The sequence below is a fragment of the Lagenorhynchus albirostris genome, chromosome 10 (assembly GCF_949774975.1).
Source record: "Lagenorhynchus albirostris chromosome 10, mLagAlb1.1, whole genome shotgun sequence".
NCBI classification, from domain to species: domain Eukaryota; kingdom Metazoa; phylum Chordata; class Mammalia; order Artiodactyla; family Delphinidae; genus Lagenorhynchus; species Lagenorhynchus albirostris.
Window position 1 is genome coordinate 71,559,595 of NC_083104.1, and position 22,239 is coordinate 71,581,833.

General features: G+C 37.2%; 2 protein-coding genes across 9 annotated transcripts in view; one reads left to right on the forward strand and one right to left on the reverse strand.

Annotated features, from left to right (window-relative positions):
* The window catches only part of TRERF1 (transcriptional regulating factor 1), a 572,147-nt gene that overhangs the window by 370,658 nt on the left and 179,250 nt on the right, over positions 1–22,239 (reverse strand). The gene's annotated exons all lie outside the window — the stretch shown is intronic.
* The window catches only part of UBR2 (ubiquitin protein ligase E3 component n-recognin 2), a 115,760-nt gene that overhangs the window by 75,702 nt on the left and 17,819 nt on the right, over positions 1–22,239 (forward strand). For 5 of the 7 annotated variants that reach the window (XM_060162901.1, XM_060162895.1, XM_060162898.1 and 2 more), the window contains 16 exons: positions 612–766; positions 2,490–2,592; positions 5,613–5,722; positions 5,829–5,909; positions 6,251–6,429; positions 7,163–7,362; positions 9,384–9,477; positions 10,284–10,445; positions 11,964–12,067; positions 12,773–12,851; positions 15,684–15,832; positions 16,243–16,298; positions 19,734–19,830; positions 20,088–20,155; positions 21,393–21,528; positions 21,940–22,030. In XM_060162901.1, the coding sequence (XP_060018884.1) occupies positions 612–766; positions 2,490–2,592; positions 5,613–5,722; positions 5,829–5,909; positions 6,251–6,429; positions 7,163–7,362; positions 9,384–9,477; positions 10,284–10,445; positions 11,964–12,067; positions 12,773–12,851; positions 15,684–15,832; positions 16,243–16,298; positions 19,734–19,830; positions 20,088–20,155; positions 21,393–21,528; positions 21,940–22,030 (1,864 nt within the window). Of the gene's footprint in view, positions 1–611; positions 767–2,489; positions 2,593–5,612; positions 5,723–5,828; positions 5,910–6,250; positions 6,430–6,838; positions 7,019–7,162; positions 7,363–9,383; positions 9,478–10,283; positions 10,446–11,963; positions 12,068–12,772; positions 12,852–15,683; positions 15,833–16,242; positions 16,299–19,733; positions 19,831–20,087; positions 20,156–21,392; positions 21,529–21,939; positions 22,031–22,239 lie in introns of those variants that run through there. The other 2 variants (XM_060162896.1, XM_060162900.1) reach the window with 2 other exon arrangements.

Below are 22,239 nucleotides of genomic sequence, written 5' to 3' on the forward strand. Positions count from 1 at the left end.
ATGGGATCTTCCTTGCAGCACGCGGGATCTTTCATTGTGGCACACGGGCTTCTCTCTAGTTGTGGCGCATGGGCTCCAGAGCGTGTGGGCTCAGTAGTTGTGGCACGCAGGCCCTCTAGTTGTGGTGCCTGGGCTCTAGAGCATGTGGGCTCAGTAGTTGTGGCGCACAGGCTTAGTTGCCCTGCAACATGTGGGATCTTAGTTCCCCACCCAGGGATCGAACCCACGTCCTCTGCATTGGGAGGCGGATTCTTGACCACTGGACGCCAGGGAAGCCCCATGAGTGAACTTTCAAGGGCTAATAAATATGCTAATGTAGACATAGTCTGTACTGAGTCACCTTTGGGTTAATGGTTTTATCTCGGATCGTAAGACATTTCTAGGGAAAAGAAAGGCCTTCTTTTGTACTACTGCTACTTACACAGCTGTTTTTATGCATTTGACTGACCTGAGAAGGTAAAACATAGCTTTAAGATGTGTGTAAATGAATATTCTTTGAAGACTATCAGAAGTATGTAACAAAGGGATAGTTTTTTGCTGTTTTTTTTGTTTGTTCATTTGTTTTTTAAAGGATGTTCTACAAAAGAAGCCAATTATAACTTTATTTTCAGCACTTCCACCTCCAGTTTTGCCCCCATTCTGCCCTCTGTTTGCAAGTCTGGTTAACATTTTGCAGTCAGATGTCATGTTGTTAATCATGAGAACAGTATTGCAGTGGACTGTAGAACATAACGGACATGTCTGGTCTGAGTCCATGCTGCAAAGGGTAAGTTTGAAGACATTTATTATTTATATTTTAGTGGTCTTGTAGTAAAAACCAAAATACAAAATACTCCTGTCAATACCTGTACACAGGAAACTTAGGATAAAATGTAGTGTTAACTTAATTCGAAATATAGTATTTTGTTACTGTTTGTGTCTGACCATAAAAATGAGAGCCTGGCAGATTTTTTTACACCACATGGTTGTGGTTACCTTGGTCTTGTTGGCAGATCTGCTCTCATTGATTGGTCCTGATATGTCTTTGTTTATACAGTACTCTGATATTTGTATTATGTGTTATCTTTGCATTTGTTTTTACTTAATTCTCTTTAAAAACCTCTGAGTTCATTAATACTTACGTTTTGCAGTTGAAGAAATTGAAAGTCAGAGACTTACGTTCCTATAACTAATTAGTGACAAGTCTAGAACGTTGTTTGTATTTTACTTTATAGATTTAATGTAAGTCATTCATAAATTATTATCTCATTAAATTCACGTAATACCCCTATGAGTATCAGTAGATAGTTTTTCCACTGTATAGATGAGGAAGGCAAGTTTCAGTGAGATAGACTTGTCCATGTTACCCAACTAGTAAGTAACATAATAATAATAATACTCAGTTATTAGCCTACTCTGTGCCTTATTCTATGCTAGGCACTTGTATGTACCATATTTGTAACCCTCAAAACTCTAGAGGAAAGCTTTTTTTTTTTATTTTGATTTTGAAGATGATGAAGTTAGGCTTAGTGGGACTTGAAAGCAGTGAAGCCAGAATTCAGATGAAGGTGAGCCTTCCTCCAGAGCCTTCCTTCAAAGTTACTGTTCTTTCCATTGTCTCAGCAGGCTCTAGTATCTCATTGGCTAAGATTTTTGTATATGTATACCCTCCTCCAGTTTACAAACATACACTTAAAATATAAAAGCATGGAGTTGCAGTATACTGGAGACCATCAGTATTAAATGAGCAAAAGATGTATGGGAAATGATGGAGAAAAGAGGAATGAACATCATTTATCTTATATATACATTTGCTTTATGTCATTCAGGCTAACTTAGTTCTTCCAAGTCTAACAACCACAGTAGCCCTATGTGTAGGGAATGATACAGAGACACCACACACATTATCTCCTTCAAAAATTGGGGAGCAGGATAAAGAACAATAAAAGTGCAAATAGATTAGTGTAGTTATATTCTTAGAAGTCTAGTAAGGAATTTTTCATGAGGTATGCTGAACATCTTTATAAATGATATGGCATTAGAGATAAAAGTGTGTCTCTTAGATGATTAAGATTTTTAGTCCTTAGAGAAATTGAACTAGGAGTATTATAGATTAGATCATTGCATGATAGATGATTTCAGGTCTAATTATTTGGCCACTGATTCTTAGAATCAGTGATTTTTAAGACTGTAGTGTAGGGATGGAATAAAACTGAAAATTATATGGATTGCTGGTCACAGCTGTTAGTAATTTTAACTTACCCTAAGAATTTGCAATTGAATTTTCTTCCTAGCTGAAATAGAAATTTTTGTTTCCTTGCTGAGAATTCTTTATTAGAAAATGAACTTTAGAGTTTGGATTTCATGAAAATTGGTACTTCGAATTATTTTTTACTGCACTTAGTGTTTAATAGTTTATCTTTTTTCAATAGTGAATTTTTTTTATTTCTTATAAAAATATGTACTTGATTTTTGTTTCACTAAAAGTTACAAAACATACTGTATTTTAGGTGTTACATTTAATTGGAATGGCACTACAAGAAGAAAAACAGCATTTAGAGAACGTCATGGAGGAGCATGTAGTAACGTTTACCTTCACTCAGAAGATATCGAGTATGTATACAGTTTTTACTAAACTAACTCAACATGTCCATGATTTTTAAATGTAGTATAACCTCTTTTATTTGATCATATAAGTTTTAAGTAGGTTATAATGAATCCAAATTTCTGAGACTGTCTGTATTCACCTGTGTATTATATCAGATCCTGTGTACTGTATCAGATCCTGATACATTTTTATAAAAATACTTAGGGCCTACCCATACTTTAAAAACATAAATTTTAATTCATAAACAGGAAAAAGTAATGAGGATTCCTTAGTTTGAAATCAGTATAGGACATAAATTTAAACTCTAGTATATACTTTTAAAAACACAGAGTTTGCTATTAGGATTTCACTTTTAAATTGTTGCTATTATCTTATAAAAAATAATGAAAATAAGAAAATTAGCTATAGAGGATTACATATTATATAAAGTAATGTGACTTTTTTTGAGAGGACCAAAGAAATATTTTTTCTTGCTTTTTAATATTAAAATTTCAAACATACAGACAAGTTGGAAGAGTTGTACGGTAAACATCTATATACCTGCCACCTAGATTCAGTAGTTAGTGTTTTGCTATATTTGCTTTATGTTTGAACACTTTTTTGAACCATTTGGTTTTTTGTTTATTTATCTTTTGGCTGTGCTGCACAGCATGCAGGATCTTAGTTCCTCAACCAGGGATCGAACCCGGGCCCCCTGCAGTGGAAGCACAGAGTCCTAATCACTGGACTGCCAGGGAATTCCCTGAACCATTTGTTTCAGATGTCATAATACTTCATCTCTAAATAAAAACGTTTCCTTTATTAATTTTCAGAATAAGCAGTTCTAATAGGTACCTGAAGTAGTGGCAGCTGTGAATCTTTTTGGTTTGCTTACGTTCTTTTGTGGTTCTTTTGTTTTTTAATATTACTCGTGGGGTTTTTTTCAGTGTTTTATAGTCAGTTATAATCAATACTCCTTTTGATGCTCAAACTGTGCCACTTCTGGGTAGTGGGAGTCTGTTCAATTGGCTCTGTGTCCTTTTGACCCAACCCCATTAGTATTTGAGCACCACCTTGCTTTCTGGCACAAAAGGTGTCTGAGGCTCATCTTGTACTTTACCTGCTCCAGACCTGCAATCAGTGATTTGCTGAGATGCTTAAATGAATTTGTGGTGGTATAATAGGAGTTTCTGAATTCCTGATTGCAAGGGAGCATTTCTGTAACTTTGTTTAGTATTGTGTTCTCTGCCATTTCTTCCTAAAAGATAATGACTGTGAGAATACTAGGTTCCACTGGGGGATGAGGAGGAATAGTCCTGGTTGCTGCTAAATCTCTATTTTTCCCATTTTGCCCACATCCAGGTAAGTGGGAGGAAGAAGGGGAGCTGTCTTTCCCCACTGAAGACTATGTTCTTGGATGCCAGCCTTTCCCAGCTCTTTTCTCTGCCAGTGTTTCTTTCTATCGATTAACATTAACATTGTATCTGTTGTACATTCTTTATCTGCAGTTTTTTTACTTTGGGATAACCACACAGAAATCTCCCTTATTTCATTTGATCTCAGGTTCTCTTTTGCTTCTTTCTTTTTCTTTCAACAATCATCATTTTCTCTAGACAGTCCTCCTATTTCTCTTTAAACATTTTATATAATTAAAACAAACTATTGGAACTTCTGTGGTGGCACAGTGGTTAAGAATCCGCCTACCAGTGCAGGGGACACGGGTTCAAGCCCTGGGCCAGGAAGATCCCACGTGCCATGGAGCAGCTAAGCCCCCGAGCCACAACTACTGAGCCCACGTGCCACAACTACTGAAGCCTGAACGTCTAGAGCCTGTGCTCCACAACAAGAGAAGCCACCGCAATGAGAAGCAAGCACAGTGCAACGAAAAGTAGCCCCTGCTCGCCACAACTAGAGAAATCCTGCACACAGAAACAAAGACCCAGTGCAACCATAAATAAATACATGCATACATGCATACAAACAAAAGACAAACCATTTAGAGACAGATCCCTAATCCACAGCGACCGAATTTCAGATCTGGAAGAATATTAAAGATCACATAGTTCAGGGAATTCCCTGGCGGTCCAGTTGTTAGGACTTGGAGATTTCACTGCTGAGGAACTAAGTTCAGTCCCTGATCGGGGAACTAAGATCCCACAAGCCATGTGGCACAGCCAAAAAAATAACAATTAAATTAAATTACATTTTTTTAAAAATATCACATAGTTTGGTCTCTTACCCTCTTAGGAAAGAGTAATATTTTGCCACAAATGTTTCTTAAATCAATAAAATTAATAATTGGATATTTCCAACTATAAAACTAAATTAGCTAATATTGTATTAAATGTACTCCTGAGAGTAATAGACTTTTATGTCTTTTTCTCAAAATAAAGTAATCCATAGAGGAAGAAATTTGTTTTATTTTGAATCTAGGTTTTCATTAGAGAAAAGGTCAAAACAAATAGATACATGTTATATACACATGGACTCCTATAATCCTGATTCATTTTCTTAGACTTGTAAAATCTCAGGTAGACCTTTCAGCTGGGTGTTTTTTTGTTTTTTGGGTTTTTTTGCGGTACGCGGGCCTCTCACTGTTGTGGCCTCTCCCGTTGCGGAGCACAGGCTCCGGACGTGCAGGCTCAGCGGCCATGGCCCACAGGCCCAGCCGCTCCGCGGCATGTGGGATCCTCCCAGACCGGGGGACGAACCCACATCCCCTGCATCGGCAGGCAGACTTTCAACCACTGAGCCACCAGGGAAGCCCTTCAGCTGGATTTTTATTTGATTTTGCTAGAGGCTATGTTAAAATAATCATTTGGTGTAAGATGTCAGTTTTGAATGATTAAAGCATTCTAGTTGTTAACAACTTGTTTGTAAAATACAAATATGTCACATTTCGAGAGGTATTGAAAATTTCTAAGTTGAGCTGTAATCAAATGATGGGCAAATGTTATAAGCAACTTCATGTATTTTCTTGTGCACAGTAATAAGCACTATGAAGTCTTAGCTGTTGTTCGTGTGCCCTTTTTTTCTTCTGCCTCAGAACCTGGTGAAGCACCACACAACTCTCCTAGCATACTAGCTATGCTGGAAACACTACAAAATGCTCCCTACCTAGAAGTCCACAAAGATATGATTAAGTGGATATTAAAGGTACAATTTCCTGCATCACTCTGCTTTTTGTGAGAAATATTAAATGTTTATCTTTAAATTTTTATAATGTTTCATAGCTTCAGAATAACGATATTTTTTTTCATAGACTTTTAATGCTATTAAGAAGATAAGGGAGAGTTCATCCACCAGTCCTGTGGCAGAGACAGAAGGAACCATAATGGAAGAGGTATAAGATGTAAAGTGTGGTAATGCTGAAAAATTGTGGCAAGCTCACTATAAAAAATTAAATTTATCTGCATTAAGTTGGTAGTTGATGTTATTCACAAACATGTAAATCCCAAGAAGTGTGCCACCATTTGTTTATATTTTTGTAGCTGTCTTTTTGGACTGCCTTTTTTTTTTTTCTTTTAACATGTTAGGTTGATTAAGAAATCTTTGCTCTTCGTTTATAAAAGTGAGATTATAGAATAGTTTTTAATTAGTATTTACAATAAAGATGTTTCTGCTTTGGGGGAAAAAATATGCATTTAGCCTCTAATGGTCTAATTAAATGAAGCGTAATTTCAGAGTTCGAGAGACAAAGACAAAGCTGAGAGGAAGAGAAAAGCCGAGATTGCCAGACTGCGCAGAGAAAAGATCATGGCCCAGATGTCTGAGATGCAGCGGCACTTTATTGATGAGAACAAAGAACTCTTTCAGCAGACATTAGAACTGGATGCCTCTATCTCTGCTGTTCTTGATAATAGGTAAAAATTAATCACAATTTTTGAAACTCTTGACCATGGTTCTCAACTGAGGAAGATGTTTGGTTTTTTTTCTTTATAAGTACACTTAATCATAGAATAACTTAGAAGAGTTGATAAATTTTGTGGCCTTGTAGTTAGAGGACTTAATCTTAGAAATCTGAGTTTATTAGCATATGATTATGAGCATGTCTCTTGACTATAGATAAGAGAATTCATATGTATGCTTAAAATGTAAGTTATACAGAAGACCCTTGAGATTCATAAAAGAATGAATACACTGGGCTCAGTTAACTTCGTGTCTGGCTTATGTGTTGCATATTGGATTGCTATGAGGATTGAAGGAGATGGTTTTGATACATATGAAAGACTTGGATCTCTCAAATCAAGTCATCAAAACTGTGTGTTTTAGGGACTTCCCTGGTGGTCCAGTGGCTAAGACTCTGCGCTCCCAATGCAGGGGGCTTGGGTTCGATCCCTGGTCAGGGAACTAGATCCCACATGCTGCAACCAAGACTTTACATGCCGCAACTAAAGATCCGCACGCCTCAACAAAGATCAAAGATCCCACGTGCTGCAACTAAGACCCGGCACAGCCAAATAAATAAATATTTTTTTAAAAAAACAAAAAACTGCGTGTTTTAAATACGTTTCTACTTACCTAGAATCTACTGTTTTATGATTCTATAGAAACTTCTTAGGCTCATTAATTATACTCCTAACCTTTTTATTCCAGCCCTATGGTTTCAGATACGACTCGTACGGCATTGGGCCCAGCACAGACTCCGGTCCCTGAACAAAGACAATTTGTTACCTGTATATTGTGTCAAGAAGAGCAAGAGGTCAAGGTGGAAAGCAGGGCAATGGTCCTGGCAGCATTTGTTCAGAGATCAACTGTATTATCTAAAAACAGAAGTAAATTCATTCAGGATCCAGGTAAGCCATAGCTATATCCTCATCCTCCCTCTTAATAATGACTGCCACATAGTATGGTAGGTGATATACAGAGATTTTATTAACCTAATAGTAACTGTAGGCTTGGTGGTATCTTGAGCAGGTAACTTAGACAGGAATTCCTCACTTGACAGATGTGGAAACACTCCAGAAGGTTAAGTATTATGCCTGAATTACGCAGCTGATAAATAGCAGGGATTCAAAAGAAAGCTGTTCTTTGTTTCATTAACTACTTTGGTACTTAACAGTCTTTCCCATTCTTCACATTTGTAAAGTCCAATAATTAGTTGACACTTAAATAACAATAACTATTTTATCTCCATAATTATTTTATCTCATGGATAGATCCAGGGTGGAATCCCTTGATCTATCAGTGGAATCCCTTGATCTAACAGTGGTGTGAGTCACCCCTGTGAGAAGCTGTCCTTGAGCCAGATTCTCATTTAGATTATTGAGATAGAGATTACCATGCAGTGCAGGATGTTATTCAGGAGAGTCTTGGGATCAACGTGGAATGGAGGGGAAGGAAGCAGGTTTGGGCAAAGGGAGAAGTTGAGCTATGATGCAGTCCCCAAAAGACCTTAACCAACCCCATGGGATCTCTGGAGCTGAATGGCCCTTCAGAGGTGTCCCAACTTGGGGCAAGGGGGCTAGGTCTTTATACCCTGACACTGATCAGTGACTGGTTGTGGCCTACCTCTGGAAAGAGGTGTGACCTTGATCAAAGTAGTGTGACCCTGAGCAAAGTCCCTTAAAGAGGGATAACAGTTGAGTGCTCTCTTCTAACAGCTGAGGGAGTAAGTCATTCATTCCTGCAGGGGCTTCTGGGCTGCACCTTATTGTGTCCTCCGCAGATACTTTTATGTTTCTACTCTTACATTTGTTTATGTGTGCATATGCCTCAATGATACCAGTAAACTTCTTGAGAGTAGGAACTGTGTTTTAATTTCCAAAGCACTTAATTTAGCCAGTGCTTTTCACATTGTATGATTGGAAGGAGGTGTGAGAGACCACTGGTAAGTTTGCCTTTTCTCTATAATGAAAGTCTTCACAGTGTGGCTCTCAAGCACCCTAGTTAAGATACATTGGTCAGCTTCACCTTAAGAAATGATCATTTGTACTAGGCGATTTACAAATTTTATTCCAGGCTGAAGATAAAGATAAAATACCAATTGTATTTAGTACTTGGCTATAAGTGGATTTTTTTAATGCTTTCACAATTTATGTCATAAAAGATTTTCTTTATGCTGTGAAATTTGTACTGTTCTATTATATAAAGCAAATTGAAACTTGAGTAATTTAATGTTAGGGAATTTCTAAGATTATACTAATTTATGTAGAGAATTCAAGAATTCCCAAAGAAGCCAGCTACCCACTTTATGTTTGTCTTCATTTTTCATCTCCTTTAAATATAAAAAATTAGTACCAGAGCAGAAGACTGTCTGAATTGCCTGTTTTTCCCTACTCTGGTCTGGGCTGCTGTCCCAGATATTTTGCTGCAGCTTTGACTCTGGTATAGTAATTATTGCTAGTCTCTGCATGATTGTTTTTAGGCAGATTCTCCTCTACTGCCAGGACATCTTTTTTTGTTAGAGATCATTGTGACCCAGCTGCCCTGAAGGTATTAAAGACCTCTCCCTGAAGAATATCCCTTTTACCTCAGGCTCAGGGCATTTTCGGGGAATAGGAGTCTCTCAGTGCCCTGAAAATGTGAAATGTTCAAAAGATTAGATGTACTTAAATATGGGATCCCAGTTTCAGTTAACAATTCAGGGATGTTTCATTAACTTGCTCAGGGTAATGAAAATTAGAAAGTCCTGTATTCTGAATAATCCGGGGTCTTGCATAAATTATTGGTATCTCAAATCAAAGGAATAAACTAGCATATCATTTGAAGTTTACAGGCCCTTAGTAAGGATTTCACAGTTTAAAGTTGTACATTTGTTATAGGAATATTAAATGCTTGTTTTTTCGCTTTGTTTTTTGTTTGTTTTATAATGCAGAAAAATATGATCCATTATTCATGCACCCTGATCTGTCTTGTGGAACACACACTGGTAGCTGTGGGCACATTATGCATGCCCATTGTTGGCAAAGGTAATTTATATTCTTAATATTAGGCAAGAGAAGCTTATCCAAAGGCTCAAAATTAAATTTTTTAATAAAGGAAATTCCATTCTAGAAAAAGGGAGAAAGAACTAAAGATGTTTGAAGAAGAAAACTCCGTATTACTGCCTAATAAATAACAAAATTAATTTGCTTTGTCATTACATTTAAAGGAGTGACTTAGAAACTTCATAGTATATCAAATGTATTTTTTAATGTGGGGATCTAACAGACTAGATGAAGTAAAGGACTTTTACAGTGGTATAAACCCTAGAAATATGTCTTTCTTTGGGTCCAGGGTGAACAGCTCTTGATTCTGAAGATGGTAGTGCTTGTCTGGTTAGTTCCTAAGATTGTCATGGCTCCCTGAGCTAAGATGGGATAACTTCAAACTTATTCTACTTTGGTGCTTTCTATGCTTCCGCAAAACCAACAAATCAGTGCTGTTATTCTAGTGCTCTGCTCAGGGAGTTGTTATGAACTGCCCCTAGTAAGTAGTCACCAGCACTGGGGGAGTAACCGCAGAGCACTGGGACCAAGAAATATGCTACATTGTGAATGATTGTTTGCAAGGCAGTCTTTTTTTGATTCTCCTGTTTTAGAACTCTTAACCCATTTTGGTAATTACATCAACTCAAAATTAGAGTATCACTGTTAAAAATAATTCAGGTCATTTCAAGATTTTAATTTTTAGATTTTTTTTGTGGAAACAAATTATTTAAAATGTTGAAGCTTGTGGCTCTCATTTTTAAAAATTACCATTGTTTTTGATACCTCATGTTTTCTAATTGTTAAAGGTATTTTGATTCCGTTCAAGCTAAAGAACAGCGAAGGCAACAGAGATTACGCTTACATACAAGCTATGATGTAGAAAATGGAGAATTCCTTTGTCCCCTTTGTGAATGCTTGAGTAATACTGTTATTCCTCTGCTGCTTCCTCCAAGAAATATTTTTAATAGGTAAGTTTTGGCTCATAAAACCTTTATATCAAAGAACTAGTTTCCTTTGAAGGTAATGAAATAATAAACAACAGCTGGGTGAGGAGATCACTCTAGGTAAATGCATAATGTTTTCCAGGTACTTTCCAAACTTTTTATTTAGTTATTTCTTCTAGCTGACCTATGAAATATGATTTTGGTTTTTAGAAAGGAACAGGCTAAAATTTAACAGTTTCTTGGTCACCTGTAAGCACTATAAAGGATATAAAGTTCCCATGTGTTCATGAAAACTGTCTCCTTTATTTCTAAGACCCCACTTTAAATATCTCCCTCATACGTTTTAAGAGATGCTCAGTAAATTGATAGGGGGAGAAGGGGCAGCTCAAACGGACATTTTTGAACATACTAACAATTAAATATAATTTTTTGCAATTTACTGGCCAATTCAAAAATTGGGCCAAAAAGTGAAAATCTGTTAGTGTATTTAAAATGCAAAGTTTTTGTCATTTCATAATTTTAGTGCACTTTTAGTTAATAGGAGTATTAGACATACTCATTTCAGATATGAATTTGATAGTGTCTCCTCTTCAAACCTGACCTTTGTTACTCAGTTTATGGTGTCTGTCTTACATTCACAAATACTAATTTGAGTTTTGTGAATATGAATCATCTGTTTATTTCTGTGCTACTATTTGGGTTTAAATAAAGCAGGGTCAGTTTTTTTCTCTTCAATTTTAGGAGTTAAAACCATGGTGTCTTAGTCTATGCTACTACACAGTGTTCTTAAAATACCATTAGATGTGCATGTAAGCTCATGCATTTTAATCAGAAAAGCATATCATGGTGCTGACTTATACCTGCATTTGAACTGGTAAAGAAATTAGTCATTGTTAGATTAAGAATTCTCTGCATGTAAGGAGAAAACAATCACTTTTGTGGTTCAGATTTTGCTTTTTTTCCCAGGAGAGTCAGTTATGGCACATTTGTTAAAAGAACACAGGCTGTGGAGTCTGATATAGCTGGGTTTGAATGCCACATCTGTCCCATATATGGCCTTAGTCAAGTAACATAGCTCTAAACCTCAGTTTCCTCATCTGTAAAATGGGGACAATAATATAACCTATTTCATTAAAGATTCTGAGGATTAAATATAATACTGTAAAATGCTCACAACATAACTAAGGGCTTGCAATATAATAAGCACTCAATAAATAGTGTCCGTGGTGTGGTGATTATGATATTTAAGAAATACTAATAAATTCCAGTACCGAAAAAGTGAAATATTTGACAGATAATTCAATATGGTGCTAATAATTATCAGCATCATATTGATGAATAATGTATTTTCATTTCCATTGGTAAATACCTATTCTGACTTCTTAAAAAGCAACAAATTTTCCCCTAGGTTTTTTTTTGTTTTTTTGTTTTTTTAATATTTGAAGTGTGTCTAAAATATACCTGTGATCGTTTAAGGAGTCTTTTTTGTATCTTAAACTAAGCAGCAACAGAATACTAAACACTCTCTATAATCTTTTCTAGCAGGTTACATTTTTCAGACCAACCAAATCTGACTCAGTGGATTAGAACAATATCTCAGCAAATAAAAGCATTACAGGTTCTTAGGAAAGAAGAAAATACTCCTAGTAAGTTCTGATAACCTGCTTTCATTTTTCCCTAACGTCTGAAACCATTGGGAAATAGTTTCAGAATAAATTGTTTTAAAATATTTTAAAAATGAAGCCTGTCACTTTAAAATTTGACTTTCTCTAATTTTCTTTGTCTTAATGAACTAAATTTGAATCTGCTACATTACTCCTTATTCCTTGAAAACACACAAGCTCATGTGAAGTTTATGATAAATACTTCTCACTTACTCCCCCATTTTATTGAAGAGCTTCTGGGGGTCGGGGAGATGTAACTGAGTATGGAAGAGCTGGCTTTATTCTCTGTGGGCTGACTCACTATATTGTTGGCATTACCAAAGGCTTCCCAAGTTTGATAGACATGCACTGCACTTCCGACCTTGAGGGAAAACAGTCTGAGCAGAATTTATACCATTGGTTTATAAGGAAACAAAACGGCATACTCTTCCTTTTCTTACCTTCCCTAGCTACATTCCAGTGGCTTTACTTTGAGGAGAAGCACAGGTGACTGAAGAAGGTACCTAGGTCATCCAGAGCAATAGTGTTTCTCATGCTTTGAATGTATATTATACTGGTTTTCATTAATGGGAATTTTTCCCATTTTTTAAAATTTCTTTGACCTAAATTTAGAATGAAATTTGTGACTGAAATTTATAGAAATATTGTGGACTAAAGAATAATAGTATAAAATGCTTGTTTCTGTAGATACTGCCTTATCAAAGAATTTAGAAAATGTGGATGAATTGCAGCTCCCTGAAGGATTTAGGCCTGATTTTCATCCTAAGTGAGTATATTATTCCTTTTAAATTTGGCCCACTTGAAATGAAAAATTAAGTCAGCAGTTAGTAAGAATATTGTTTGTCAAGTTAGGGAGCAAAATGTTACAGGACACTGATCTTGAATTCTGAGACTTAAGAATATTTACTGCAGGTGTATTGATAAAAACCTATGAACTACATGGCATGTTTAATTCTCACAAACCTCTCCTAGTCTGTGTTCCTGACTCCCTCCTACACCCCTTGATCTGGCTCTCCTTGACAACACCTCATCAGTACATCTAAACCTAAGGTGCTCAGCTCCCCCACCAAAGCCCATGCTTCCTTCTGACTTCTGTTTTCTATTTATGGCCCCATCAACCTCTTAGTAACTCAGGACCAAAACCAGAGTGTTTGCAGCCTAATTTTACCCATAGCCAGTAAGTTACAAGGTATAACCCAGATTCTAGAGCTAGACTGCTTTTGTTCAGTTCCAGCACCACTGCTTATAAGCTGTGCAACTTTGTGCAAATTGCTTGACCTCTCTGTACCTCACTCAGTTTCCTCATTTGTAAAGGGAAGATAATAATATCTACCTCATAAGTGTTATAAAGATAAGGTGACAATACATTTAACGTTACCTGGAAGCTGTGCCTGGCAAATACTAAATTACTCAGTAAAAATACTACTGGAGGGCTTAAACAGAAAGAACATCAGTCCTGTGCCTCTCACATTCCTCCTCCCTATCCCCAGTCCTGTCATTTTGTTTCTTCTGCTACGTACTTCCATATTTCTAATTAAAATGCTTAATCAGCTGTGTCTTGATTTATCATTTTTTTAAACAGTATCTTTCTGTTGACTAGTAATTTAGGATTCAACTTTGACCTCTACCCTATTCACTATTCCTCGCCAGTCTACCTATAATTTCACAATTTTTGGTTAAATCATTTGTCAGTTTTTATATTATAATTGTTTCTACTGATAAGTTGTGTGGTAAATTTTCCTTTCTTATACATTTTGTTTTCCTGTGGTTAATAATTACCTTATTTTTTTCATATACTTGGTTTTCTTTGTATATAATACTTTTTTTTCCCCTAAACATTGCAGTAGACCTGTCAGATGGCTAGCAGTAGCTATCAGTGCTCAGATTCATCAAATGATCTTCCTTCCTGGAGCCCTCCTCCCACAGCCTTTGCCCTCCCATGCCAATCAGGACAGGGCACAGCTGTCACCCTAAGACTTCCCCTAGCCCTGCTCCTCTTGTTTGCTGGATCTTGTACTTCTCTCTCTCTTTTTTTTTTTGGCCGCACCTGTGGCATGTAGGATTTTAGTTCCCTGACCAGTGATTGAACCCACACCCCCTGCTTTGGGAGTGCGGAATCTTAACCACTGGGGAAGTCCTCTTCTTCCTTTCTTAATTTACTCCCTCATGTTGCATCTCTCAGCAGATTCCTAAGAAAAGGTGCCTGGGTGTTAAATTTTCCATGTCTGAAAATACATTTATTATATCCATATGCTTAATAGATGGTTTGGGTATAGAATTATAGGTTAGAAGTAACTTTACATCTAGATTTTGAAGGCAGTGTTAACTAACTTCTAGCACCCACTGAGAAATTAACACCATTCTGATTCCTGTTCCGTTGTAACTTTATTACTTCTGGAAACTGTTGTGATTGTCTCATTAATTCCCAATGTTCCGAAATTTCTCTGTGATATTCCTTGGTATGTGAGTCTTCATTCATTTCGCCACGTTTTCAACAGGCTCTTTGAAGATTCATATCCTTCAGTTTGGGGAATGTTTTATTTTGTTCCTTAGATAATTTTCTCTTGGTTTTTCCATTCTTTGAGGTAGTCCTACTGTTAGTTCATTCTTGGCCCTCTTGGACTGATCTCCTTACTTATTTATGTAGGTGTGTATGGCTGCATTGGGTCTTCACTGCTGCACACGGGCTTTCTCTAGTTGCGGCAAGCAGGGGCTATTCTTCGTTGCAGTGTGTGGGCCTCTCATTGTGGTGGTTTCTCTTGTTCCGGAGCACAGGCTTTAGGCCCATGGGCTTCAGTAGTTGTGGCACACAGGCTTAGTAGTTGTGGCTCGTGAGCTCTAGAGCACAGGCTCAGTATTTGTGGCACACGGGCTTAGTTGCTCCACGGCATGTGGGATCTTCCTGGACCAGGGATCAAACCCGTGTCCCCTGCGTTGGCAGGCAGATTCTTAACCCCTGCACCACCAGGGAAGTCCCCGAATTTTTTTATAAATTGGTTGTTTTCTACCCTGTCTCCGTTTTCCCTGAGTTCCTTTTTCTGCTTGTTTGTTTTGGTGTTTATGTCTTTGATGTTTGATTCTTTTCTTAAATGTTTATTGGTCCTTGGGTGACTTCAAGAACAAGGCACTAAGAAGCTCACTGGATACCTGGTGGGCAGGTTGGAGCTTGCTGACCTATAAGCCTCACGAGGTGATCAGGCCCCGGCCAGTCTTTCGCTTGGGACCCCCAAATGTCAATGTGTAAAAACGGCTTTTCCTGAGAATTCTTCACTGGAGAAACTAAAATCTATGGCAGTAGGTACACATTGCTGATGTTCTTGAGATGGGGAAGAGGTCCAGGATCCAATAGTTCAGTGTGTAGACCTTCACCCTAATAGCTTGTTTTCAGGCCTGTGCGTCACTGCTGCCAACCCAAGTAGAGCATAACCCCTCTCAGGCAGGGACCGTTTGCATGTCTTTCATTCCCCCTTTTCATACAACTATCTTTAGGTAGTTTCAGTGGTTCAATTCCAACATAGAAAATAGCTGTTAAGAAACTGAGCCCTTTGATTGATGTGAGCACATTGTTTTGAGCTAATCCTGTACATGTTCACTTCAGGAATCCTTATTCTGAAAGCATAAAAGAAATGCTAACAACATTTGGAACTGCTACTTATAAGGTGGGACTAAAGGTTCATCCCAATGAAGAGGATCCCCGTGTCCCCATAATGTGCTGGGGTAGTTGTGCGTACACCATCCAAAGCATAGGTAAGAGATTCAGTTGTGTCTTTAAATCTCAAGCATACATTGACATGAGTTGTGTGTAGAATCCTGTATTTAAACAGAGATGTTTAATGTGGGCAACAATATCAAATAATATAAAGACTTTGAAGCAGGAAATGTAGTGTGCTGACAGAATATTAGATTGACGGTTTATAAATTAACCACAGCAGCAGAGAACTCATTTTAATGGTGGTTATAGCTTCTTGTCAGTTAAGGGAATATTTCCTCATTTTTACTTCTTATCCAGAGTTAATTCTTGTGAAATGACTTAAAGATTTCAAAACCTGACAATATTGTGCTTTCGGGAGAAAGAATTTTTTTTTACTTTTTTTTTAAACTTGTAATAAAATGTACAAAACATAAAATTTACCATCTTTACCATTTTTAATCCTCAGAAAGAATTTTAAATGATGAAGATAAACCGTTGTTCAGTCCTTTGCCTTGCAGACTGGTAAGTTATCAGTTTACTCAATTCATGGAATGGTGGAGTAGAAATTAGGTTGTTCTGCTTTTTTTAATCCAAAAAACCTGAAGTGGTTATTTAAGCATAGGTTCACTCCTTTTGCGGTAAAACCCATTTTCTGTAACAACACTGGAGACGTAATGTTTCTTATTTAATTTTTCATTATTTTTCTTTTAAATAGACTTCATCTCTTTTGGTTAAACATGTGAAAAAATGGGGGGATGGGGAACTAAAAACAAAGTGCTTGTTCTTGAATGTTTAGTGCCGTAGTTGGAAATAGAGATCAGAACATACTCTCTACCACATTTGACTACCCATTATAAGCAACATGTAAATAAGTACAAATTAATTTCAAAACAGTACATTTAATGCCTAGAAAAGTGAAGGAATATACAATTAAAGCTTGCTAATTTTTACAATGTAGCTAGTGTCAGCTGCTTCTACTACTTACCATTCAAACTTATAATCATAAAAGTGCATGTAATTTTATTCACGTAGAATCACCTGGGGAGCTTTTAAAAGTGCCTAGGCCCTACTATGGGTCAGTTAAATCAGAGTCTCTGGAGATAGGCCCCAGGCATTAATATTTTTTAAAAAGCTTCCCCCACCCCCGAGGCCAGGATTGAGAACCACTGATGTAAGAGCCCTAACTCTTTGGAGTTTTTAAAAAATACAAATAGCTGGTCACTTTGACTTATTAAATTGGAATATCTAGGAGTAGACCTGGTATTAAAACTGCCCTGAATTGTATCTTCGTGGTAAATCAGCAGAATAGCAGTACCCTGTATTCTTAACTGTGATACATGATGGATTGACTGTGACATTCTTTTGCTACAGTAAATAAGAGTTGATAAGTATGCTGATATTGAAAAGGCAATCACATGTATAGAATAGAGTTTACTTTGGCTTTTAAGGCAGTTCTTACACATTTTCTTGATTTTGTGTACTTCACTCTACCTCTTTGGCACACTGTCAGCTCTTCATCTGTTTTTCTGCTAATATGATTTTGTGTAATCTGTTTATATTGATTGTTAAAGCAACCTTGCATTCCTGAAATAATCCCAACTTGGTCATGTAGAGTATCCTTTTTATATATGATTATATTTGATTTACTAATATTTTATCTAAGTTTTTTTTCTACGTTCATAAGAGAAATTTAATTTTTTTAAGTATATAGCCATTAGAGACGAACTCATTCTATTTTTTTGACTTCTGCTTTTCAAATTTACATACCTCTCCACTGACCTTTCCCTCCTATATCAGAGGATAAGGGACCTCCGGGTAAAGTAGCTTATCTTTCCATCTATTGTTTGGAATCCATCCCCTCTCCATCAGTTATCCCTTCTTCTACCTCTTTCACTCCTGGCACTTGCCCTGTTCACAAATGTGCTCCATTATTCCTCTTACTCTTGCCCTCAATATATCTTCTATCACCCTAGCTTTTCCATTCCTTTTTATGACCAAGCAAGCGATTTTAAAGCATATTTCACTTATTTCACCATGCAATGAAAAATGTTTAAATACAGATAAATAGCACCTACAGTTTTTAATTTCACTTCACATCCTAAGAGAAATTTTATACACAGCGAAACGTCTTTAAACAATAATGTATACTCTGGCTCCAATTTCTTCACTTTTCAACTCCCTGCAGTTTGGCTTCACCACCACCACCCCTCGCCAACACTTTCTCACTTTTCGGAAACACCTCTTGCCAAGTTCACCAAATGATCTCATTATCATTGTGAGTGGGCATTTTTCAGCCCTTATTTGACATTGTATTTACTTAATTCTGATAACTACTTCTTTGTGAAACTCATTTTCTCTCTTGATTTCTGTGACATTCATGGTTTTCTCCCTGCCTTTCTGGCGGCTCCTTCTCAGTCTACTTTCCCTCCTTTGTGCTGTAAATGTTATTTGAAACCCCCAGAGTTTGGCCCATGACTCAATCATCTGATACTCTTCCCTGGTCAGCCCCATCTATGTCTCTGATTCCAGTTATATCCAAATGATTCCCACCTGTTTATCTCTAAACCAGATCTATTATCTCAGTGCCAGTTTTTCACCTGGATCTCCTAAAGATACCTCAAACTGAACAATCCAAATTAATTTTTCTTCCTATATTTAGAGTCTTAGTTAATGTCACCACTGTCCATCCAGGTGACCAAGCCTGCCAGAAAGTTGCAAGTCCTTTTGGATGCATCTTTTGGTCTGGATGTTCATATCCAATTGATCAGCAGAGTTTGTGGAATTTCTCTCCTGCATATTTGTCCTAGTTCTTCCATTCCTACTTCTACTGATTTGGTTCAGCCCCTATATCTTTTCTTGCCTAGATTATTGTAACTGTCTCTACCCTGAATCTCACTCTCTCCTAATATATTATCAGAGAGGTTCTCTAAAAAGTAACCCTGATCATATCTCTTAAATGTTACTTCTCCATTGTCACTCACCTCCTGCCAATCCCCAAATCCATGGGCCAGGATTGCAGAATCATTACTGGTCCCCAAATGCTAATCCCAGACTTTTGCCTCTGCCCAAGTGCCCTAAGCAAATGACTCCTCTTTAAGAAGTTCTTCAAGCTTTGCCTTCCCTGGGAAATTTCTGAGCCATGAAGTGGGGTATACCTCATCTGTGATACTGCCTCCTTTAGCTGTCCCCTCCCCGCTTTTCTTTTCCTTCCCACCCTCAAGGCTGTGAGCTCCTTGAGAGCAGGGGGTGGGGGGGTGAGTTTTCATTTTGAGATCTTCAAAACCAAGACTAATGTATGGTAGGTCCTCAATATCTATTGAACCAAACATTACAAAAAATTTAGAAAATAGAGAATTAAGCAGGAAGAAAAAACTTACATCAATCACCCATCTGTCTTTTTCATTAGCATGTTTATACTTTATTATAATAGATATTTACATGTAGTTTTGTTTCTACTCTATTCTTCACTTTACATTAAGAGTTTTCTCATTGTTCCTACATAGTCTCCATAACAGTTTTTGATGTTTACAGACACCCTGATTTGTATAACCATCTTCTTTCACGTAGTTTCCCCAGTATTTGAAGTGTTTCCCACATTTTAGAATATTTATAGACTAAATATAAAGAAATACTGCATCACATTCCTGGGAGTCTCTTTTGTTTGCTGTCTGTCTTGACACATGTGTCCTTCTTAACTTTTCCATAGAGAACTAGCAGCATGGTAACAGGAGATAGCCTTGTTTTATTCATCATACAATTAGATGTTCTCCATTCCATGCATTCCATGTTAGAGACATGCCATTAAAGATGTCATAGATTCAGTTCCATACCATCTAGAGATTTCATTGTGCATCCAGCTTTACTTCAACTAGCTGTGCTTTGAACTAACATTCCTGAAAGAGGAGAACTACTTCATATGCTGGCTTCTTTGTTAATTTTGTCGTCTCTTTATTTCAGGATGACTGTCTTAGGTCACTAACAAGATTTGCTGCAGCACATTGGACAGTGGCATCACTTTCAGTGGTACAAGGACACTTTTGTAAACTTTTTGCATGTGAGTATTAATACATGTACCATATATGTTATGATAATTTCTCATCTTCTGTAATTTTGTTTTTAGTGGTGAAACTTCCCTCCATTTTGAAAGAAATATTTTGGTAATACTGTTTGTCTTATATACAAGTTCTAGCTCATGAATTCCTATATAGCTTGCAAAAAATAAATTTAAAGTAGATTATATGCATTTTAAAAATAATTTAATACTTACGTTGACATATAATATGTGCTCATGTATTTTTCTTTAAACATTAGCATTGGTGCCTGGTGACAACCACGGAGACCTTCCATGCATATTAGATATCGACATGTTTCATTTATTGGTGGGTATCTTGTAATTTGTGTTTGAAATTTTTATCATATTATATAGCTTTATCTTAGACTTGATGAGTAATGCAGAGGCAGACAAGAGGAATTATCACCTATTATTCTTACTACTTCTGAGTATAATTCTTTCCTGAAGATCCTCAAAAAGAAAATGTTAAGGAATCCAGTTGAGAGACTTGACCTGGGTGTCTAATCCGGTCTCTTATTTTTGCCTTGTGGCTGAGGTCAGTAATGTAACCTCTCTATGCTTTTCACTATAGAGAAGTAAAAAACACTAGTAATGTAAGGGCTGCTGCCAACCCATACGGTGCTTTGGGGCAGATACAGCCCTCTGGTAACACTACTTAGCAACAGTCTATTTGTGTGATTTAGGGAAAGTCATGTCTTCTGAACAGGTGCAGGTGGTACCAGGTCAGCACTGGCCAGGCAGTGGGTGGCTGAAGTTCAGCCCCACCTCAACCAGGTCCCCTTACTCAGGACACTGAGTGTACTGCCATGCACAGCAGCCCCAAGTGCTGCCCCCTTAATCTCTTTGGGCATCATATTCTGTGCCTGTAAGTTGGTTAATACCTACCTGATATAATTGTGTCAAAACTCAATGGGATAATCAATGTAAAGAGCTTAGAGCAATGTGTCCCTAGTAAATGTCAGCCATTGTTATTGTTCCCATTACCCCTCTGAAAACCACCACCACTGACACCACCATACAGGCAGCAGGAGGTTAACAGAGGAGCTAGCATTTATTGTGTACCTGACTGCTTTCACATTCATCTTCATTTAGTCCTTACATCCTTATTACTGAGGTATTAACAACACGTATATTATCTCCAGCTTACCAGCAGGGAAACTGAGACTCAAAGGAATTGTCTAAAAGGTTCATAAGAGGATCTCGGATTCTTACCTAGATCTTTGTGGGTCCAAACCTCATGCTTTTTCCATTGCTCACTACCTAGAAAGAGTTCAAGTTTTATTTTTGTTATTATTAACAATAAACTATATATAGGGGAATCAGTGGATAAATGAAATAATAATGCCCATCAAATGAAATAATAACGCTCTAAATAATTTTCTTTAGTCAATCCTAGTGGAATTTCTAACATGTGTACCCTTTAAGAACAAAGATTTCTTAAGGGGAGGGACTGAGCTCACAAAGAGATCACATTAAGAAAATGGAAACGTGTTCAGCTGTGAAAGGAAAGGTGCTCTGTCTGACCTTCTGTATTTGGTATCCAGGTGGGCTTGGTGCTCGCCTTCCCGGCATTGCAGTGTCAAGATTTTTCAGGGATCAGCCTTGGCACTGGGGACCTTCACATTTTCCATCTGGTTACTATGGCACACATCATACAGATCTTACTTACCTCATGTACAGGTAACTCCTTTTTGTCAGATTCTTGAAGTAAAATCCTGTTTATCCTCGTGAAAATTTTTGAAACAATTTCCCTTCTGTTAAAAACCTTAGTGATGTGAATGTTTTTACTTATTTTTTTTATTTCATAAGTTTAGTAATATTTGAGTACCACAGGCTGTATATTTAGCAGATTTTACTCACCGCTTGCTGCCTGGCACCCTGAGGCACTTTGGCTTCCTCTCCCTAAGAGGCTCCTTGTTAGGATGGAGATCAATACTGTGTTCCGACCTGAGGGATTAAAGTTATGTGTGTTTTGTGAGAGTATTTTCATATTACATGTGAGTGTATGAATATATTTGAGTGCTTAAATGGTGTGGTCATCAATCCACTTAGTAGGCAAATACAGAGTACTAATATTGCCTTATCTTTCAGAAGAGAATGGCATGGATCAAGAAAATGCTTCTGGGGAAGAAGAATTAGCAGTTCTTGCTTTGTATAAAACACTTCACCAGTATACAGGAAGGTGAGGTCGTAATCTTTACACGATAGGCAGTTCCCCAAATACTAGGAGGTGGTAGTATGAAAAACGAATTCATTTGTTAAATAAGGGAAGTTGCTGTCTGTTGACATGTTTAAAATAAGAGATGGGGGAGTGACCTGCAGGACTTCTCAACTTTTAATATACTAACATGATTGGAAATCTCTGAGAGAGGAGTAATATACAGCACTTCC